This window comes from Lemur catta, chromosome 23 (genome assembly GCF_020740605.2).
Source record: "Lemur catta isolate mLemCat1 chromosome 23, mLemCat1.pri, whole genome shotgun sequence".
NCBI lineage: Eukaryota > Metazoa > Chordata > Mammalia > Primates > Lemuridae > Lemur > Lemur catta.
The window spans coordinates 745,382-764,360 of record NC_059150.1 but is presented as its reverse complement, the minus strand read 5'-3'; the positions used below and the strand labels follow the sequence as shown (position 1 = coordinate 764,360).

Sequence of the window (18,979 nt, the reverse complement as noted above, 5' to 3'; positions counted from 1 at the left end):
GGGAGTGTCTGGAACCCCGTCATTCAAGTTCAGGTCCTAGCTTTGCCATTTGGCCCTGTGGGACCCTGAAAAATAAACTACTGAACCTCTCTCTCTATGCCTCAGTTTCCTTATCTGTGAAATCTGGATTATGAGAATGATGATACTTTGGAGGATTTTTGAAAAGGTTAAATATTAAAACAGAGTCCGGCACAGACAGTACTTATTTAATGTAAGCCGTTATCATTTAAGAGAAGCCAGAAATCCAGGTTTGTATATCCTAAATCTTCTTTCAAGTGTTGGTAACTAACTTTTGTTTTAAAATTACTGAGTCTGCTAAATAAATCACACCCGAGGCTCTCAGTTAGTGACTTCTGCATGAGGCGTATTTGAGACTGTTACAAAGCTCCTACAACTTCCCACGTGTTTGAAGGCTCCATAGCCTTTGCTCAGAATTACTGACTTGCTGACACATTCTCTCGACTTGCCAAAAGCACCTTTGGTAGCTTACACTAAAAGGGATAGTTTCAATTAAACTGGTACTTAGTAAAACGAAATAAAAAATACAAGAACAATTTAATAAAGATGCATAAAGAAGAGAGAAAATTTCCCAGAAAACCAAAGCTCGGAAACCTACTGACATCAAGGAGAGAAAAAAAAAATAAACTCCGAGTTTCATGGCAGTGAAGACAAAAAGAGAAATAATATTACAAAAGTTTGTTCGGGTCACACTGTTCAACAGAAGGAAGCAGAATATCAGATTGTCGAAACAGATTTCTTTCCACTTTGAACTCTAAAATTTCTCAAAAGAGTCTTCGTAAAAGGGACACCTGACAACTCAACAAAGAATATCTTAAGCAGCAGTTCTACTGAGAAAGTAGAGACATTCTGTACGTAGCAGCTCCTCAGCTCATCCTTCCGGACCAACTCCAGGCTCACCTGACTCAGTCGTGGAAAGACATTTGCAAGCGGCAGAGAATGGAGAGGGTGGCGGGTCCGGGCGCACCGTGTTTAAGGTTATCTGACGCTTCAGAGATGAAGCTCAGAAAATTTCGAGGAATGAACTGTCAGTATGATCCTTCTTTTAGTTTTCCCAAATATCAATAATCTCAGTCTGAGTTCCTATGGAAACGCTACAGCTGTTACAGACATCTTACGTGTTGACTGAAAGATCGGGGGGGGGGGGGGGGGTGGACGGTGTGCAGGAGGGAGGCGAGAGCAGCACAGAAGGGCCAAGAACCCGCAGAAGGCAACCTTGGCCCCATTCAAGTCCTTGAGAGATTCCGGAACAGAGGTCTAGGGTCCTGCACCAAAAGCAGAGGACAAATAATTGTAGCCTAAAATTTTTGAGGGCGGTCACCAATTTTGTACTTCTGTTATAGAAGAACCTTAATCTAATTCCTGCAGAATGTTTGGCCCGGAGCAGATCGGCTTCCTGCTAGGTCGGTGAGGCTGGAAGGAGCTGCAGAAGGTGCCAGAAAACGAGTCCTTGTGCACGAGCCTTTCCTGCTTCCCTCCCTCTCTAGAACATCAGCTGCACCCGGGCAGGATCACTGTGCTGAGCAGATTCTGGGCATGCGATGCCCGGTACAGTCTGCTCTCGATAAATATTTGCTGAGTATGTGACCAGAATTTTCTGTTATTGTTCATCTGGATACACATATGTGTCTGATTTTTTTTAAAGACAGTTTTGGTTTTGGCATATTTTCTACTTTGCAGCTTCTGTTGGATATAACTGATAAACAGATTCACTGGATACTTAAAACGGGCTGCTTTAAAACATAGATGTTTCTTTGAAAAATGTCTTACCATCTTTGAATAATCTTTGTGGTATCTTTTGTGAGATTTCCTTTCTTATTCTGATAAATAAATAAATTGCTGAACGAATTAGCAAATTAAAATGCCTATATATATTATTAAAAGAATTAAGAGTTTTTTGGGCTGAATTCATGTATCTGTTCATTTATCACGTATTTCATTGGTTATCAAGTCTGAGCGAGGTTGGTGCAAAGTATTGGAATTATTCACATTGGGCTTTCTCCGCACCATCCGCTGTTCTAGGCATTTTCAATATATTAACTCACTTATTTCGTTGACAACCACCCTGTGAGTTAGGTGACTGTTACTGTCCACATTCTGCAGATGAAGAAACAGGGGGACACAGAATGATTTGCCTTCGCACCGTGAAGTCTGGATCCGCGGCCCCCGGTCCCCGGCCGGCTCTCCTGGACAAGCAGTGTCCACGCGGTGCCGGGTGCACACATGGGTCTGAGAGGCCACAGCCCGTGGTCTCAAGGAGGACAAGCCATTTGGAAAGCGTCAAACACATCTGCAGGGAAGAGTTTACTCCCCAACGTCCATAAATTATTTGGCTCCCGCACAATAAAGAGCGTGGAACGTTTTTAAGGAGTTCGGCTATCTCACTGGTTGGTATGCAGCGGACTCTGCCAATCAGTGTGTAAATTTCTAAAATTTTTTATGTTCGTTAAGTGGCTGTGGAAAGTTTTCCTATGAATTTAAGACAGGAACAATACTCATTATTACCATGGCGATGAGTTTTGCTGTCATCTGACAGATTGAAGGCCATATGAGTAACCTCCCGTGTCTGGAATCCGTTTCTACAGGTTCTCGGTTTCTCCAAATTAAATATGTGCATTACAGCTAGAGACTTTACTACGAAGAACAGAAATGATTGCGTTTGTTGAGGAAATACTTTCAGTTACACATATACAGATGAAAGTGATGCCTGAATTCTTCACAGAGAAAACCTTTGTTTCTCTTTCCCAGAGAAAACCTAAAGAAAATAATTACTGATTCTGTACAACTGAAACTAGAATCCTCTATTTGATTATTATGTCAGCACGTTTATTATGATCTAAATCTCCCTGTAAAATATGAAGTAAATGAGTCTGGTTTTTTTTGCAGACAATCTGAGCGACTCAAATATAATCGTAGTCGAGTCTCCTTTTATTTCTCTATTATATTTCTTAAAATCACTGAAAAATTCTCCTAATATTGCAAAGCACAATGTCTGAATTGGCTAAAACATTAACAGGAGGAGAATGAGAGTGAACTAGAATAAGAGACTCATTTCATAGAAGCTGGCTGAAGGCCCTAGAGAGATATTGCTCAAGTGACACTCACAAAGATGATATTAATTAATGATTTTTCAGGATCCAAGACTAATAATTCCAGTGGGAATGGTTGTCAGATGAGATATTGGGGCCCTGAAGGGAAACATCCTTCGCTAGAAACAGGGAGGAGCCAAGGAACTCTTCCCTTTCCTGCTGCTTTCGGGGATGGGCGTTTTGTGCTAAAAAGTCCTCACCGGCAAGGAGGCTCCACCAGCAGAGCAGCTCCAGACGACTTGCATGGGCTCCTGGCCTTGTCGGTCCTGCTGGGCCGCGCTGTGCAAGGCGGCACCTGCTACCCCAGGCAGGGCCGATCACAGCCCATCAGAGCCCACGGTGCGAATTCAAAGGCAAAAGAGGCTTCAGATCATCTGCAAAGCATCTTAGTGTAAAGCTTCCTGGTGTTTCCATTTCTTGTAGCATTTTACCTTTGGGGGCTTCACAAAATGTAACGATGGCTGAAGTTAAGTGCTCAGCTGGGGGTGCTAGCTTCTCTCATTTTTCCTAACGAATGTACTATGAGAAATGCTTGAGAAATTGGATTATCTTATTTGGATTTTCTTACCTATTTGTCTAAGCTGGTCAAATCTTTTCACTGGAACAAATTCACTGAGCGTCTTCCTGCTTCTGTGGGAAAATAAGAGATGCAGGGACGCCCTGAGCTGCTGGATAAATCCAGCCCCTTCCCAGTGAACGGCCACAGCTGGACGGCCGCTCCAGGCAGTGTTATGAAAGTGGGTCAGGACAAGAAATATGGGGCCTTATTAAAATTTCAAGGACGATTGAGACAGGCAAAACATAACTAATGGTGTTGGAGTTTGGCCAGGTCAGTGGTGTTAAAACTCACTGAAAGAAATAGATAAATTTGAGGCCCTGGTCTCTGTTTAACCTCCCACCCCAAAAATGATCCTCTTTGCCAAAACTTTTGATGATATTCCAGGGAATTGTCTCATGGGCGACTCAAAAGGAATACTGCCCCCAATTTAATCACCTTCGGCTCCACAGAGCCAGATGTCAAGCAGAAATTGGGCCATTTTTTATCTTTAGATGCTTTTCCCCCTATTTATTAAATTACTGAAGCAATTAAAACATTTAAATCACAAAATGAGATGATCACATACGAAAGAATACTAAAGAAACAAACCTTTTGTGAAAAAGTGCATGAAGATGAAATCTTAACCCTGTTGCTGAATCTGGAGTGCAGAGTTATAGAAATTTTGTTTTAGTCATCATCTAAACCTAAGAGCTTTGTGCTAAAATAAACTTACGTTAGCATTAACAGGAAGAGACATCATAATTTCACTATTTACCAAAGTTTATCCAGAGTAGAGAACAGGCTTAAACATAAATCTTCCATCTTGTTAAATCTATCATACACTTTCCCCCAGACTTCACTGAGAGTATCCTTAACTGCTATTCTGAGAAGGGGGACTTTGAAGAAAGCTTAGTGCAGAGGCAATAAAGATACTTGCAGGGTCTCTGTGACTTTCACCAAATGTTTCCTTCAGACCCGCTTCCTTGCTGGCATCAAACTACCAGAGGAGGAAAATGAGCCTAAAATCTGCAAAGCTGCATCTCAGAGGCATCCAAAGTGCCTCTCTTGTCAGAAAGCGTTGATCGAGTTTTTGGATTTGAGAATCCTGCATATGATGGACTGATCCAGAACCACTGTGGGTGAGAGAGAGAGAGAAAGCAAGAGCGAGTGAGCAAGAAAGAGAGAAAAAATAGAGACAGATGGAGTAGATCAGGCCAATCTGTATCTATAAAACAGCAATACGACTACCTGGAAAAATTCAGCAATAAATACATCTTGATCTAAACTGTGAATTCAATGTAAAGAAACATGAACTTCTTGGGGAGAAAGAAAATTCTGCTTGACTGAATTTGAAAAATCTTAAACAACTGCTCAGCATCTACACCGCTAGACGATCACAAGACACTTGGACAGGGCTGATAGTTTTGCATATGCCAAAAGGGCTTATTCACACGTGGCCTTTTCTACCTACCCTCCTGCTTTTTAAACTCTACAGGAGATAAACGTGGAAGTCAAAATGGGAAAAACAACCAGGAAACACTGCATGCCAACAAAACCTCGAGGCTCTGTCTTGAGAAGCTAACTCACCAAAGGCGGCTCTACTAAAACATCTACCTGGTAAAATTACTTTGGTCATAAAACAATGAAGTAAAAATACATGCATGACTCAGAGACAGTGCCAGAGGGTAACAGCCTGGAGCTAGACCAACTTTGCCGTAAGCATAGAGGGGCTTTATTACCCAAATGATTCTAATCACGTTCCCAGTAACAACTCCTACAGGTTTGGCACAATCCGTTAAAAAAAGAAGTCATGAAATCATGAAAAAGGGTTCCATGAAATTTTAAAGAATTTCGTTTTTAACAAAAGAATTTGTCACAAAAATACAAGCTCTCATCTTTGAGTTTTTCTTTGTAAACTCTTAAATTCTTGATAGGAAGAAAGTGGAACTGAGAAACTTGAAGATAAGGTATTAGACACTCCTGAAAATTGAAAATCAATCAGGAATAAGGAGAACACATTTTTCAGATTATAATATATCAACTAGCATGGAAAACTTAATGTATCAAAATTGGCACAGACTATAATTAGAGCAAGAATTCCAAACCTCAACTAATTACATCTGGTTTAGAAGAATGAAAGAATCTTCCTAAGGTTTCTCAAACTTCTTAGCTGCTAAGGGCAAAACTTTATCTGAGATGTGAGTTGATGACCAATACTTGCCACTGAGAGCCCTGAGATTTTGACTGAAGATTCAGTTGAGTGATTTTAGCCTTTTTAAATTCAAAAATATTTGTTGGGCCGTCCGTTATGAGCTGGGCACAGTGCCAGGTCCTGGAGCTACTTAATCAACTAGCTGTTCAAAGTCTCGTTCCTGGTGGGAAGTTCTAGTCAAGGCTGAAAGAGGGGAGCTAAAAAAGAGACAGAAGAGTGTGTGTGTGCATGCAGGTAGTGACAAATAATATACATAAATTAAAGTAAGGAAATGGAGTATGTGTGTGCGTAGGTTGGGTGCAGAGAAAGGTGGCATTTTATTTACAGAGGTCCAGAAAAACCTCTGGAAAAGTGGCATTTGAACAAAGATTCAAAAGAGGCAAAGGAACCACCATGCAAAAATCTGGATTCTTCTAGACAAAGGGAAAGTAAAGGTAACGCTCCCAGGGCAGGAATGAGCTTGGCCTAACTGCGTAACTTCAAGAGCCTAGTCTGGCAGGAGTGAGGATAGTGAGCCAGGAAGAGTTTGGAGGGGAAGGTCAAGGGCAATTGTCTACGGGAAAGAGAGAACATGTTGAGGGTACAGGTTTTAATCAGAGTGGGATGTGCACTCCTAGCCGGGGGACAGTGTGATTTCTGGTGCTGTTGCTATAATCCCTAATGCACGCACGGGTTATCTAGTCCTTAGTAACCAGCGGGTCCCCATTCACTGGGTGCAGTTTGGACGAGGCTCGCAGTGAGAAGGGAGAGTCACAGTGACCTTACGGGTAGACAGTGAGCTTTAGGGCTCCGGGAGGTTCGCAGGAGAGGGGGACTGAGGCTCATCTCACAGTTCAGAGTCAGCACTGCACACCGGCAGGACAGTCAGGTGGTCTAGCTGAATCCCGCAACAGCTGCAGGTGACAATTTAAACTTAGCACAGGGTTTGTCACCCTGTCTGCATGTTATAAAGACAGAAAAACTTGTACGGACTTGGCTGGTCCTAAATCATTCTGACCCCACCCACGGCAGTTCCTGCACCCGACCCCTTTCCAACCCTGAGTGTGCACAAACAGGTCAACTCCACAACCTTGTTCAGTCCTAACGATGTGGATCCAAAGGCTTCTCCTGAGGCCCAGGCAGCGTTGGGTGAGGCCATCTGGGGCCACAGAAGCTGCAACTACTCAGGGACGCTGCTCAATGCTGCCAATTAACCAAACCGATGCAATAATAAATTAAATCCAGTTTATAGACAAATTCCAAGCTGGAGTGAAGTGTATCCTTTGTGCTACGTGTTTGCACGGGGGAAACGTCTCTCCCTGGGGGTCAGGACTATTCATCTACCCCCCTTGGTGATGGCATCGAAGGTCAGTGGGTCGAGCTAACTCCCTGCAGGGGTCACGGTGGAGAACAGACTGGCCTTAGACTTCACTCTGGCTACCCAGCGTAAGACCCACTGGGGGCCCTGGGATTTGTTTACGGGTTGCCCTGTCTCGGGCCCCGAGGTGCAGAGTTGAGTCAGTAAGGTAAGTTCACCTCGTCCTGCTTCTTAGGGTCCTCTTGGCGGCATCCGTGACTAAACGCCGTGCGAGGCAGGCTGAAGAGGTGTAACCCCAGTCTCTGTCCGTGAGACGGAGCAGGCGGCTGACGCAGTGGCACATTCGCATGAAAACTTGGGTTCAGACGGGAACACGCAGGGTCAGGGACGGATTTCGGGAAAAGGCAACTCACCGTGGGCCTGGTGTCCCTGCAGCCTCTTGCAGAGAACGCCAGCAGGGCCAGGCCCCGGCTGCTCTTTGCCCGGCCATTGTGGCGGATGAAGTAATGTCTCCCTCTGGGACAGAGACCAGGCTTCTTCCTGCTCCCCATAAAACCAGCAAACCCCCAACTCAGCGTCGTGACACAAACCTGCCCGTGCAGGACGCGTCTGGGCCCTGCGGGAGTTGGGTACAAGAGCAGCCGACAGAGACACCAGGCTCCTGCTTCTTGCTGCGCCTTTTTTTCTGACCCAAAGGTTTTATTTCTTTTGCCAGCATCCGCAAAGCAGTAGCAAGATAACTTATGAGCTTGTGAAAAGGATAAAATCAAACCTCAGACCTGGCGATACTTCTGGTGGAGGGAAGATAATGTTCTTTTCCCTGAGTGAAATTTTAAAACTTGATAATCAACTTAGATCACAAAGAGGGAGGAGGCGTTGGGAGTCTGAAGAAAGAAAAGATGTAACAATGCCATCCCGGGAAGCAGGGTTCAAAAAGGGCTGATGCCTAACGTTAAAGGCCCCGGTGAGATTTAGGGTCAGAAAGTTAAATGCGGCTCATCAGCTCAGCTAGGGCTCGTGATTCCGTTCTGCAGCCACATCCAAACTGCTCGTAGGGGAGGAGAGGGTGGATGGACACGTTGAACCACAGCTGTTCTGTCTCAGGCGAGTGCGATGGAGAGGGATGTGGCCAGGAGCCGAGGACGTGTGCAAGGGAGAAGTCACAGTGCTGGACCTGGGAGTCTTAGCTGAGGCAGAAGGTACGTGAGGCCAGGAGGAAGGAAAATGGTTAAGACGGCAGACCGGGTGCGAGGAGAAAAGCGCTGCAGTAGAAGCGCACTGGAAAAAGTAGAGGTTCTACTCAGAGAATAGCATGATTTAAAGCGAGGGTTTTAGGGCGGTGACTGGTGATGCTAAGGTCTAGGCTGTGACCAAAGACGCAGTTAGAAGTGCGGAGCGGTGGTCACAGTCACTGGAAATAGTGAGTTCGAATGACAGGGAGACAATGGTTTGCACAGATCGTCTACGTGGGAATCGCAACCTCAAAATGACGACAAGAGGAAGATATGAAATAATCAACGGCTGCAGGGAAGGACCAGGAGGCAGAAAGAACTTTGCAGTAAGGAGAGTTCACGGGCAGCATCGTCCAGACACGTGTGCTGCGAAACGAGCCGGGGTTTGAATGAGACGGAGAAGTAATTGCCTGGATGCAGCAATGAGGTGATAAGGACATTTCACTTAACTTTGGGACCCGTCAAACATGGGAGTTTTGAAGAATAAAAGATACCACCGTTTGAGAGGATCGCATGAGAAATAGTGTTCTGAGAAAACAGCGAGGTTTTAGCTTAAGCAAGTAGACGAAGGAAATGTTCCGAAAAGAAGTCGAGGGTATTGGTGATTGGGTTTATAATGGACTTTGAGAGCTTCAGTATACAGGGGGAAGTTCAGAGGGGGGTGGGAAGCGGCATGAAGTTGGGGAATGTGCAGCTCATTCTGGGATCAGAGACCAGGACTCGCCCAGTGACCAGGGTGCGGGGACGTCTGTGGGTGACAGAGGTGAGCAGACCTGCAAGTCCCAGTGGGATTGTTCCTGAGGGACTTCAGGGGAAGTTATAGTCAATGTTGGTTATAGCCTCTTCAGAAATTGTTGCTTGAGTAATGACAAAAACATACTCTTGGGAAAAGAATCCTTATTCAATAAATGGTGCTGGGAAACTGGATAGCCACATGTAGAAGACTGAAACAGGACCCCCAGCTTTCACCTCTCACAAAAATCAACTCACAGTGGATAACAGACTTAAACCTTAGGAGTGAAACTATTAGAATTCTAGAAGAAAATATGGGAAAGACTCTTCTAGACATTGGCCTAGGCAAAGAATTTATGAAGAAGACCCCAAAGGCAATCACAGCAACAACAAAAATAAATGAATGGGACCTGATCAAGTTAAACAGCTTCTGCACAACTAGAGAAACTGTCACGAGAGCAAACAGACAACCTACAGAATGGGGAAAAAATCTCGCAGGCTACACAGCCGATAAAGGACTGATAACTGGAAGCTATTTAGAAGCAACTATTCAAGGTGGAGGGGAGGCAAGGGAAGTAATGAATTATTAATAATAAATATATTCATCTCATTGATTAAGCTAAATGATATTTTCAGCTTCTTGGTTATACGGGGAAGTGAAGAGAAGGTTAGCATCAGCTTTTCTTCCTAGAGCACTAAACATGACGGTTCTCTTCCTGCTGCTACTGTGACATTTACGTGTTTTTTCAAACTTCGACACAGGGGCCTTCGGTGCCCACGGGACGGTGCAGACTCATCGCCCCCTGCTCCTGCACGCGGAGCACAACTGCACGCCGAGCACGACCGCACACGGAGCACAACCGAGCACAGCCGCACACGGAGCACGACCGCACACGGAGCACAACCGAGCACAGCCGCACACGGAGCACAACCGCACACGGAGCACAACTGCACACGGAGCACAACCGAGCACAATCGCACACGGAGCGCAGCCGCACACGGAGCACAACCGAGCACAACCGCACACGAGCACAACCGAGCACAGCCGCATACCGAGCACGACCGAGCACGACCGCACACGAGCACGACTGCACACGGAGCACAACCGCACACGGAGCACAACCGAGCACGACCGCACACGGAGCACGACCACACGCCGAGCACGACCGAGCACGACCGCACACGAGCACGACCGCACGCGGAGCACGACCGCACACGAGCACGACCGCACACGAGCACGACCGCACGCGGAGCACGACCGCACACGAGCACGACCGCACGCGGAGCACGACCGCACACGAGCACGACCGCACACAAGCACGACCGCACGCGGAGCACAACCGCACACGAGCACAACCGCACGCGGAGCACGACCGCACGCGGAGCACGACCGCACGCGGAGCACGACCGCCAAAGGGAGCCGTGAGAGGCGGAAGGACCCGGTGAGCGGCGCGGGGCCGAGCAGCGCCCGAGCGTCAGGCCGTCTCCCAGCGCCCGCACGTCAGCAGGCGGCCCCGGCCCCGGCGACTCCCGAGCCGCAGTCAGGGTCGGAGCAGAAGGCAGCCGGGGGGGCTCATTCTTTCCGCAGATCGAACGGGGGTCCCCCTGACGCCAGCGAGCCCAGACCCGGCAGGGGAACAGACGCCCTGCTGGTGCGGGGCAGCCAGGGAGAGAGACAGCCCCCCCCCTGCTGCGGGGCCGCCCGGGCACACCTGGAGCGCCTGGCACAGGGAGCCACGTTACAGCGGTGGCCGGCGTGTGACCTGGGTTCCTTCCCTGGCAGACTGCCTGCCTCTATCGGGAGAGACCCCGCGCCTGGAGGGCCGGCACGGGGCACGCAGCCTGAGCAACGCCCCCCAGCCCCAGCGGCGGGGCGAAGCCCACCGCAACACGCCCCACAGCAGCCTCTGCACCCTCAGGGCTCTGAGACCCTCCCTCCCCGGGGCGCCCCGGCCTGAGAAAACGCCTCGTCCCCACACGGGAGTCATCAGCAGGGACCGCGGGGGCCCCAGTGGTTCGAGACGGACCAAAAATGCCAAAATAACGCTGCAAAGACTCTGAACATCGACGGAGCATTGGACCCACCATCCACGTGAAGTAGGTTAGGACCTGTTTTCCAAACCCACGAAGGTGACTGTCTGATAAATTCAAAAATTCAAGTAATACTTGAAGTCTCCTCACAGGACATCCAAAACGTTCGCATGCCACCACCTGTCACCACAAGAATCAGGAGGACCACAACTCGAATGAGAAAACAGAAGCACCTGACGCCCACACTTAGACGGATCAGATGCTAGAATTATCTGACAAGAATTTTAAAGTAACCATCATAAAAATGATTCAATAAGCAATTGCAGATTCTCTTGAGATTAAAGAAAAAATAGAAAATGTCGGCAAAAAAGATAGTTATTTAAAAGAACAAAACGGAAATTATAGAATTGGAAAATACAATAGAAAAAGTAAACTCCCTGTATGGTTTGAGAAATCAGAGGACATGGAAAAGAACAGAATGAGTGAACTTGAGGACAGATCGATAAAATTTGCCCAATTTGAGTAACAGGGAGAAAACAGGAAAAAGAAAATAAAAACAAACAGAAAAGCCTCAGGGGCCCATGGAAAAACAGCAAAAGACCCAGAGTTTGTATGATCAGAGTCCCAGAAGTAAAAAAAGAGAATGGGACTGAAAGACTATATAAAGAAAAACTGGTTCAAAATTCCCCAAATTTGGTAAAAGACATTAATCCGTAGATATGAAAAGCTGAGCAAATCTCAAACAGGATAAACCCAAATAAGTTGACACCAAGGCACATTATAAATACGCTTCTGAGAACTACAGACAGAGGAAAAAACACCGAGAGCAGCCAGAGCGATGGTGCGTCTCCGGCAGGGCGGCACAGACAGGCACAGCCACTGTGGGGGCGGCAGGGGAGCTCCTCGCACAACTGAGCACAGAGCTACCACGTGACGTGGCGGTCCCACTGCAGGGCACACGTCTGAAGGAAAGGGTACCAGCATACTGCCGAGATGTCTGAGCTCCATGCTCATTGCAGCGCTATTCACAATGGCCAGGATATAGAATCAACCTCAGCCTCCATCAAGGATTAACGGATGAAGCAAATGCGGTACATTTACACAACGGAGTATCATTCAGCCATGAACAAGGATGAAATCCTGTCATTCGCAGCAACGCGGATGGGACTGGAGGACATCATGTCATGAGAAACAAGCCAGGCACAAAAAGATGCACATTGTGTGTTCTCTCGTGGAGACAGAGGGTAGGATCACGGCTGCCAGAGCCGGGAAGGGGCGTGGCGAGGGGATGAAAAGGTCACAAAATCACAGTTAGGACGAATAAGATCTAGTGGTTGGCAGTATTCATACAATAGGGGACTACAGGTAACAACGATTTTAAAATTGTATATTTTAAAATATCTAAAAGAATGGAATTGGAATGGCCCTGACACAAAGAAATGACAAATGCTTGACGTGCTGGACAATCCAATTACCCTGATTGGATCATCACACGCCGTACGCCAGTATAAAATATCCCACATACCCCGTAGATACGCACAACAATTATGTATCCATAATAATTAAAAAGAAAAAATATTTTCAAAGACACGGAGAAACATTTTGCTGAAGAAAAAAAAAGAAAAAAAAAGATGTCAAATAATCCCATGGAAAAATGTCATTAACAAATAGGGCACTGCCCCAAATATTCCAAGAGATTTTGGAACATGAAGCAGACACAAACACAACTGTTCACTGGAAAACACACATGAAAATTTCCTTTGGGTTTTAGGAGTCAGAATGTTGTTAAAAAAAAACAAAAAATAGAGTAATTTAACTTTGATATACGGAACAACTTTAGCTATACAACCATTGAGGAAGATTACTTAAAACTACTTCACTGTTTCCAGTGTAAATATAAACAAGTAGCATAACTTTTTTAAGAAAATGCGAATACTATAAAATTTAACACCATGATCCAGTTTAACAACATAAAAATTACAGCGTGTTCTGTTTATAAGGTGTGAGAGGCACTCTAATTCCCAGGATAATGTAGGGAAGTATTGCCCCTTTCATGCCTATTTTATCCCTACTTTTGACATGACCCTCTCGCTTTGAGGAATTATACGTGAAACGAGGTATTTTTCACGCCCACAAGGGGGCCCCTTTGCACCACAGCAACAGAGTGTAGACAGCGCGGGTCTCCCTGCTGATGCACCGTTCGGTTAAATGCACGGTTGGCCTCACCTGTGAGTCCCGGGGGACAGATGCAGACGTAGCCTGCGGCTTCGGGGTGGCCGAGTGACGAGGGCAGCCCGGCCACGCGCCCGTGTTGCTCCTCCGAGGACAGCTCCACGCACTGGCCCCCGGCCTGGCAGGGGCCGCTGCTGCATTCGGGGACGTGGGTCTCACACTGGGCCCCCGTGTACCCTGCGGGGGAAACGTCCAGAGAAGCCGCTGAGTGGAACCTCCTGAGCCTGCAGGGCGAGCACCTGCCGAGACTGGCCCTGCGCGGGCATCCCTGGGCCAGGAACCCGCAAGGCCAGGCTGGGAGGGGGAGGCTCACGGGGAAACAAACAGCAGCAGCACTGAAATCACTTGTGTAATTCTGACCAAAAAATGTTTAGAAGGATTTGATTAATGAGGCTTCAATTAAAACGGGATGTCAGGAGAACCTGGATTTAATCCAATGAAAGACCCCAATTTTGCAAATATTCCACATCTGTGAATTTTTATCAAGGAAAAAAATGAAACAGTTTTCAAGAGAATAGCTGAAAAATCAGCAAGTGTCCTTGTAGCCAATCCTAAATTCTTCTTGTAAAACTCAAAGTAAAGGTAAATGGTTATTTCCTAACACTCAAGGAAACACAGCACTTTGGGAGGCCAAGGCAGGAGGATCACTTGAGGCCAGGAGTTCGAGACCAGCCTGGGCAACATAGTGAGACCTCATTATTCCAAAAAAAAAAAAAATTTTTTTTAATTACCCAGGCATGGTGGCATGTGCTGTAGTCCCAGCTACTCGGGAGGCTGAGGGAAGAGGCTTGAGCCCAGGAGCTTGAGGTTGCTGTGAGCTATGATGATGCCACTGCACTACAGCCTGGGTGACAGAGTGAGACCCTGTCTCAAAAATAATAAATAAACAAAATCATTCAATGGCTTCCCATTTCATGTAGGATAAAATTCAAAACCCTTCATGTGGCCTAAAAACTCCCTGCATGACCTGGTTTCCTTCGCATCTCAGCATTCCTCCCTTACCCTGTTCTCTCTTACTCCTCATTGCCCTCATTATCTATTCTCTCTTCTAGAAAACTCTCCTCCAAGCATTCGCTTTGCTAACTTACTCAAGTTTCAGACTCGGTCTTGTATTCCTCTCTCAGAATAACTTTCCCTCGTGCCAGATCTAGATGAGACCCCGTTGTTTTCTCTCCTGCCACCCGATTATTTCCTTTCACTGCTCTTATGATAACATTTAATTATGAATTTATTTGTGTGTGTAGGTTCTTCCCTCATAGAGGGAGAGCGTCACGAACACAGAGCCTGCGTCTGTTTTATTCCCCCTCCACCGCTGAGCGGTGCATAAGCAGCGACCTTGTCCCTAGTATCAACCAGTGGCTGAACATAACTATCTAGATTATAATCCCAGCTTAGCCCATAAACCAGAAAATTGACTATTAATAGGCAAATAATGAGAGTATAATGCGATTGCTCATTTTGTAATTTTAATAAAACCCGAATGAGTTCACGTGTCAAATCATAACCACAGCATAAGTTACCTGTTGCTCAACAGTATAATGTATTTGTTACGTATGACCCTTGGGGCCTTTCTCAACCACCTGAAGAAGAAACTTGTAGTCAAAAGAAAAGAAAAGAAACTCTAAGAACATGTCGGATTGAGACCCCCCCAATCCTTCATAGTGACCCCCCACAAAGCACCCTGACAGCCTCCTGAACTTGAACATCTAATTTTTTAAACACTATTACTTCACACTTAAGGTTATGTGCATACATTAAATAATAGTATTTACAACAAGATTTTATGAATTGTTATTTGTTGCGAGACAGCAGACGTACTGAAGAAAGCCCGGACTATTTTCAGTTTTCTTCTCATTCTAAGACTCAAGACTCACACACAAGCCGGGCTCGGAAGTGGTTTAGGACCATCGTAAACTCGGTTCTGCTTTTCCGGCTCATGTGTTCTCTCCTTCCAACCCTGGACATCAGGAAGGTTCTGATTCACAGTCTTGCCGTCCTGTCTCCACCACTGAGGCCCTGAGGGGATTTTATTTGCTGTTCTCTGTTATTAGCCATGTATGTAAATAGATGCCTTCAGTCAAGGCTACAGTCAATAGTTTTAACAAGTTTTTCTATAAAACTCTGTGCACAGAAACAATATGATCCTGAATCAAGTTCCCAGGGTTCTTACATCACATTTGTTTGTTTTTAACAAATCCCATCATATCTGGGCATCAGGAAAACTTTTAAGGTAAGCATTTAAGGTAACTTACACTTCTTGCAGTTAATTAATTACTTTTGCAGTAAGGACCCTAGGCAACTGTACCAGTGGATTCTTGCCACACTGTGTTCCATGGCGGTGGTTTCGGGATGCAAAGGAATGCTCCCCTTTTCTTAGGAATAGTGTAGTTTGCAGTGTTAAATCCTCTTTATATATGACAGTGAGAATAGGGTATGAAAATACTTTGAATTTTCTATCTAGGCAAAATCACCATCCATCCAGCGACCAAGGCAGAACTGTCCTAAATCTGTGCCCCTTCTCACTCCACGTCATTTCCGCCTCCCAGCTGACTCTCACGATTCCCACCTCCTCCTCCACACCCGGCCGCTCTTGTGTCGGTTCTGACAAACAGGCTCGTCTCTTGTTGACGCTACTGCAGAATCCTCTCCCTGCAGCCCCTGCCGTTAGTTTTGTTCCCCTCAGTCATCTTCCGCTAAGCCGGACAGACCTTCCTAAACCAGGTCAGATTCTGTGACTTCGCTCCCCACGGTGTGCTCCGTCTCTCCGCCATCAGCCCCACAGAGCCCAGCGTTTGCAGACAGTCACTCAGTTCCACAACTGGACGTGATGTTTCCCATGTGTGGCTGCCGCCCCTTCCCCTCCCCACTTGAGTGAGCAGGGATGACTTCACGCCCCTACAGGGCCCTGGATGTCAGCCTCCTGATTTCAGCATCCACTTAGCATTTACGGAGTGCTTTCTACGGTCCAGGCTGAGCTAGGAGCTTTATATACGTTACTAATCTCCAAAACAACTCTATGAGGCAGATGTTATAAATGAGGAAAGTGAGAAAACTGAGGCTCAGAGCAGTCAAGTCATTTTTCCAAAACCACACAGCTAGTGAGTGCATTTCTGGAACACGCTCTGCTGTCTTTCGGGTTTTCTGAGACGGTGCCTCTGTGATCAAGCCACCTCTGCACTTTTCCTCCTATTCCCTTTCACAGGATTTATTACAGCATCTTATTGCACCAAACATGGTACTACATATTCATACATTTTGGCACATCTCCCTACTAGAATTTAAGCTCCTAGAAGAAGGGACTATACCTGTTTGATTCCCAGGCCCCTGATAAATGTAGCTGGAACTGAAATCCACGTGGCTTGAAAAACCGAGTCATGAATGACTTATCTTACTCTATGTAACTTTTTTACTGTATAAGCTTTTTAATTTTAACTTTTTGACTTTGGTAAAAAGACTTAGCTTAAAACAACACAACACATCGTATAGCCGTACAAAAATATTTTCTTCCTTTATATTTTATCCTATGAACTTTATTCTATTTTTACATTTTCGTTTTTACTTTGAAACTTTTTGTTAAAAACCGAGACACAAGCACATGTCGGCCTCGGCCTGGACAGGGTCAGGGGCATCAGGGTCGCCGTCTTCCGCCTCTGCATCTTGTCCCACCGGAAGGTCTCCAGGGGCAACGACACGCATGGAGCTGTCACCCCCCCGTGAGGACAACGCCTTCTCCTGGGCACCTCGGGAAGGGCCACCACAATCCTGTGCGTGACGCCATGACACCATGACGGCTAGGACATCACTGGGTGACAGGAATGTTTCAGCCTCATTAGAACCTTACGGGACAAGCGTTGAATACGCAGTTCTCCGCTGGCCGCGGTGCCGTTCCGTGGGGCACGGCTGCACGTCAAGCAGCCTGTCCACCAAAGCTGACACCAGTGCTGCCGCATGGCCTGCCGGGTGAGGCAGGTGTTGTGTACTGTCCTCCACTGTCCCTTGTGTCATCTCTTCATTCCAGTCCGATTACCCCTCTATGTAAACTTCAGTTCTGGTTTATGGATGCTTCACTGACATCACAGACGCCCAGGGGAATGTTCCTGCCTCTGGGACATCATTCTGCCCTGTCTGCAGACACTGTCATCGGCACCTTGGTGTCGTGTCTGTCCTGACGCCTTCCGGAGGCAGCAACGCACGGAGGGGACTGAGTGAATCGTGAGGCGAACCGCTGGTAGTTCAGCATCGTCTCGTGCGTGTCTACATGTTCCTGGCGTCCAAGAGAACATCTCAGAGGACAAGAAAGCACCTTCCGGTGACTTGTCCTTCATGAAGGCCACACTGAATTTCATCTTCCCATTGATTTCTTCCCCTCTCTGTTTGCTCTTAGGCGCTCGCTAGGAAACCTACTTTGGATAATCCGTAGTACAGGAGTGAGTGTGTGTGGGCGCTGAAGCATACACTAAATTAAACAGTGTTAACTCGAAGAAGGAACTGGTTTCAAACATTGAACAAGAAGTTTTAGTTGCTGTAAGCAGTATGTTTCTATTCTAAGCAAAAAAAAAAAAAAACAATTGCTGGAAGATATTTTGTCACTTACCGGGCCAGCAGTGACAAGTGTAATTGCCAACACGGTCCTCACACGTAGCATTGTTGTGACAGGGTTCGGACCAGCAAAGAGGCATCGGGGTCTCACAGCGCGCTCCTGTGTATCCGCTGCCCGCGCAGTTACAGCTGTATCTGGGAGTGAAGGACATTGTCACGTCACCCCTGGTCACACTGAGATCAGTGTCTTCATACTGTCTCTCCTGTCCATCAACCTGAGACCCCCGGGACAACCTTAATACCCCAAAAACTCTGAGGAATTATCTCTAGAGGACTGGACACATTATGTGTTTCCATATTGAGGTCTTACCATTATCTTTTAAAAATTTTATAGTACAGAGCTTCATGCAAATTTACTTGGAAACCGTGATGACTTACTTTAGGTTCTTTGTCTATGAATTGAAGACCATACTACCTACATCACAAGGTTATTTTGGTAATTAAATATGCATATAAAGAATAGACACAGTATCTCAAATATCTGAAGGCATTAAATAAATTGCTACTAAATAGTAACTAAATAACATTGTTAATATTTTTAAGGCAATAGAGAATGATTTATACCATCATGGTGCTCTTTTATAGAGAGCCCACTGAGAAGGTCCCTTAAGAAACGTGAAACAATAAATTATGAAAAACTCAGAAAACCCCCTAGTGAAATAAATTGTGACTTATGATGTTCTCTTATTTTCAGTTTACAAGAATATTTTAGTCTTGCTATTTCTAATCTTTCATGGATTGAGTGGAATTATCTGACACTTCCAAAATACAGACATGACGAGAAAGTTGCTGGCTTTATTAAGAGGGGGGTTCTTTATTAATTTGGGTGGGGTCTCATCAAGGATTTAGTATTGTAACAACTGGACCTGTGCACTCAGCTTACATTAAATGAGGGTTTTGGGAAGAGGATACTTATGGATTTATAAAGCACTCATAGTCCTACTCACCGGGCATGTGTATATTTACCACCAAACACAGATATTAGGACTTAACTAAGGA

General features: G+C 46.1%; 1 protein-coding gene across 1 annotated transcript in view; it reads right to left on the bottom strand.

Annotated features, from left to right (window-relative positions):
• CRB1 (crumbs cell polarity complex component 1) overlaps nt 1–18,979 on the bottom strand; it is a 121,257-nt gene that overhangs the window by 58,089 nt on the left and 44,189 nt on the right. The window contains exons 5-6 of the mRNA XM_045536513.1: nt 17,976–18,115; nt 13,376–13,558 (exon numbers count right to left, since the gene is read on the bottom strand). Of these exons, the coding sequence (XP_045392469.1) occupies nt 13,376–13,558; nt 17,976–18,115 (323 nt within the window). The remainder of the gene's footprint in view (nt 1–13,375; nt 13,559–17,975; nt 18,116–18,979) is intronic.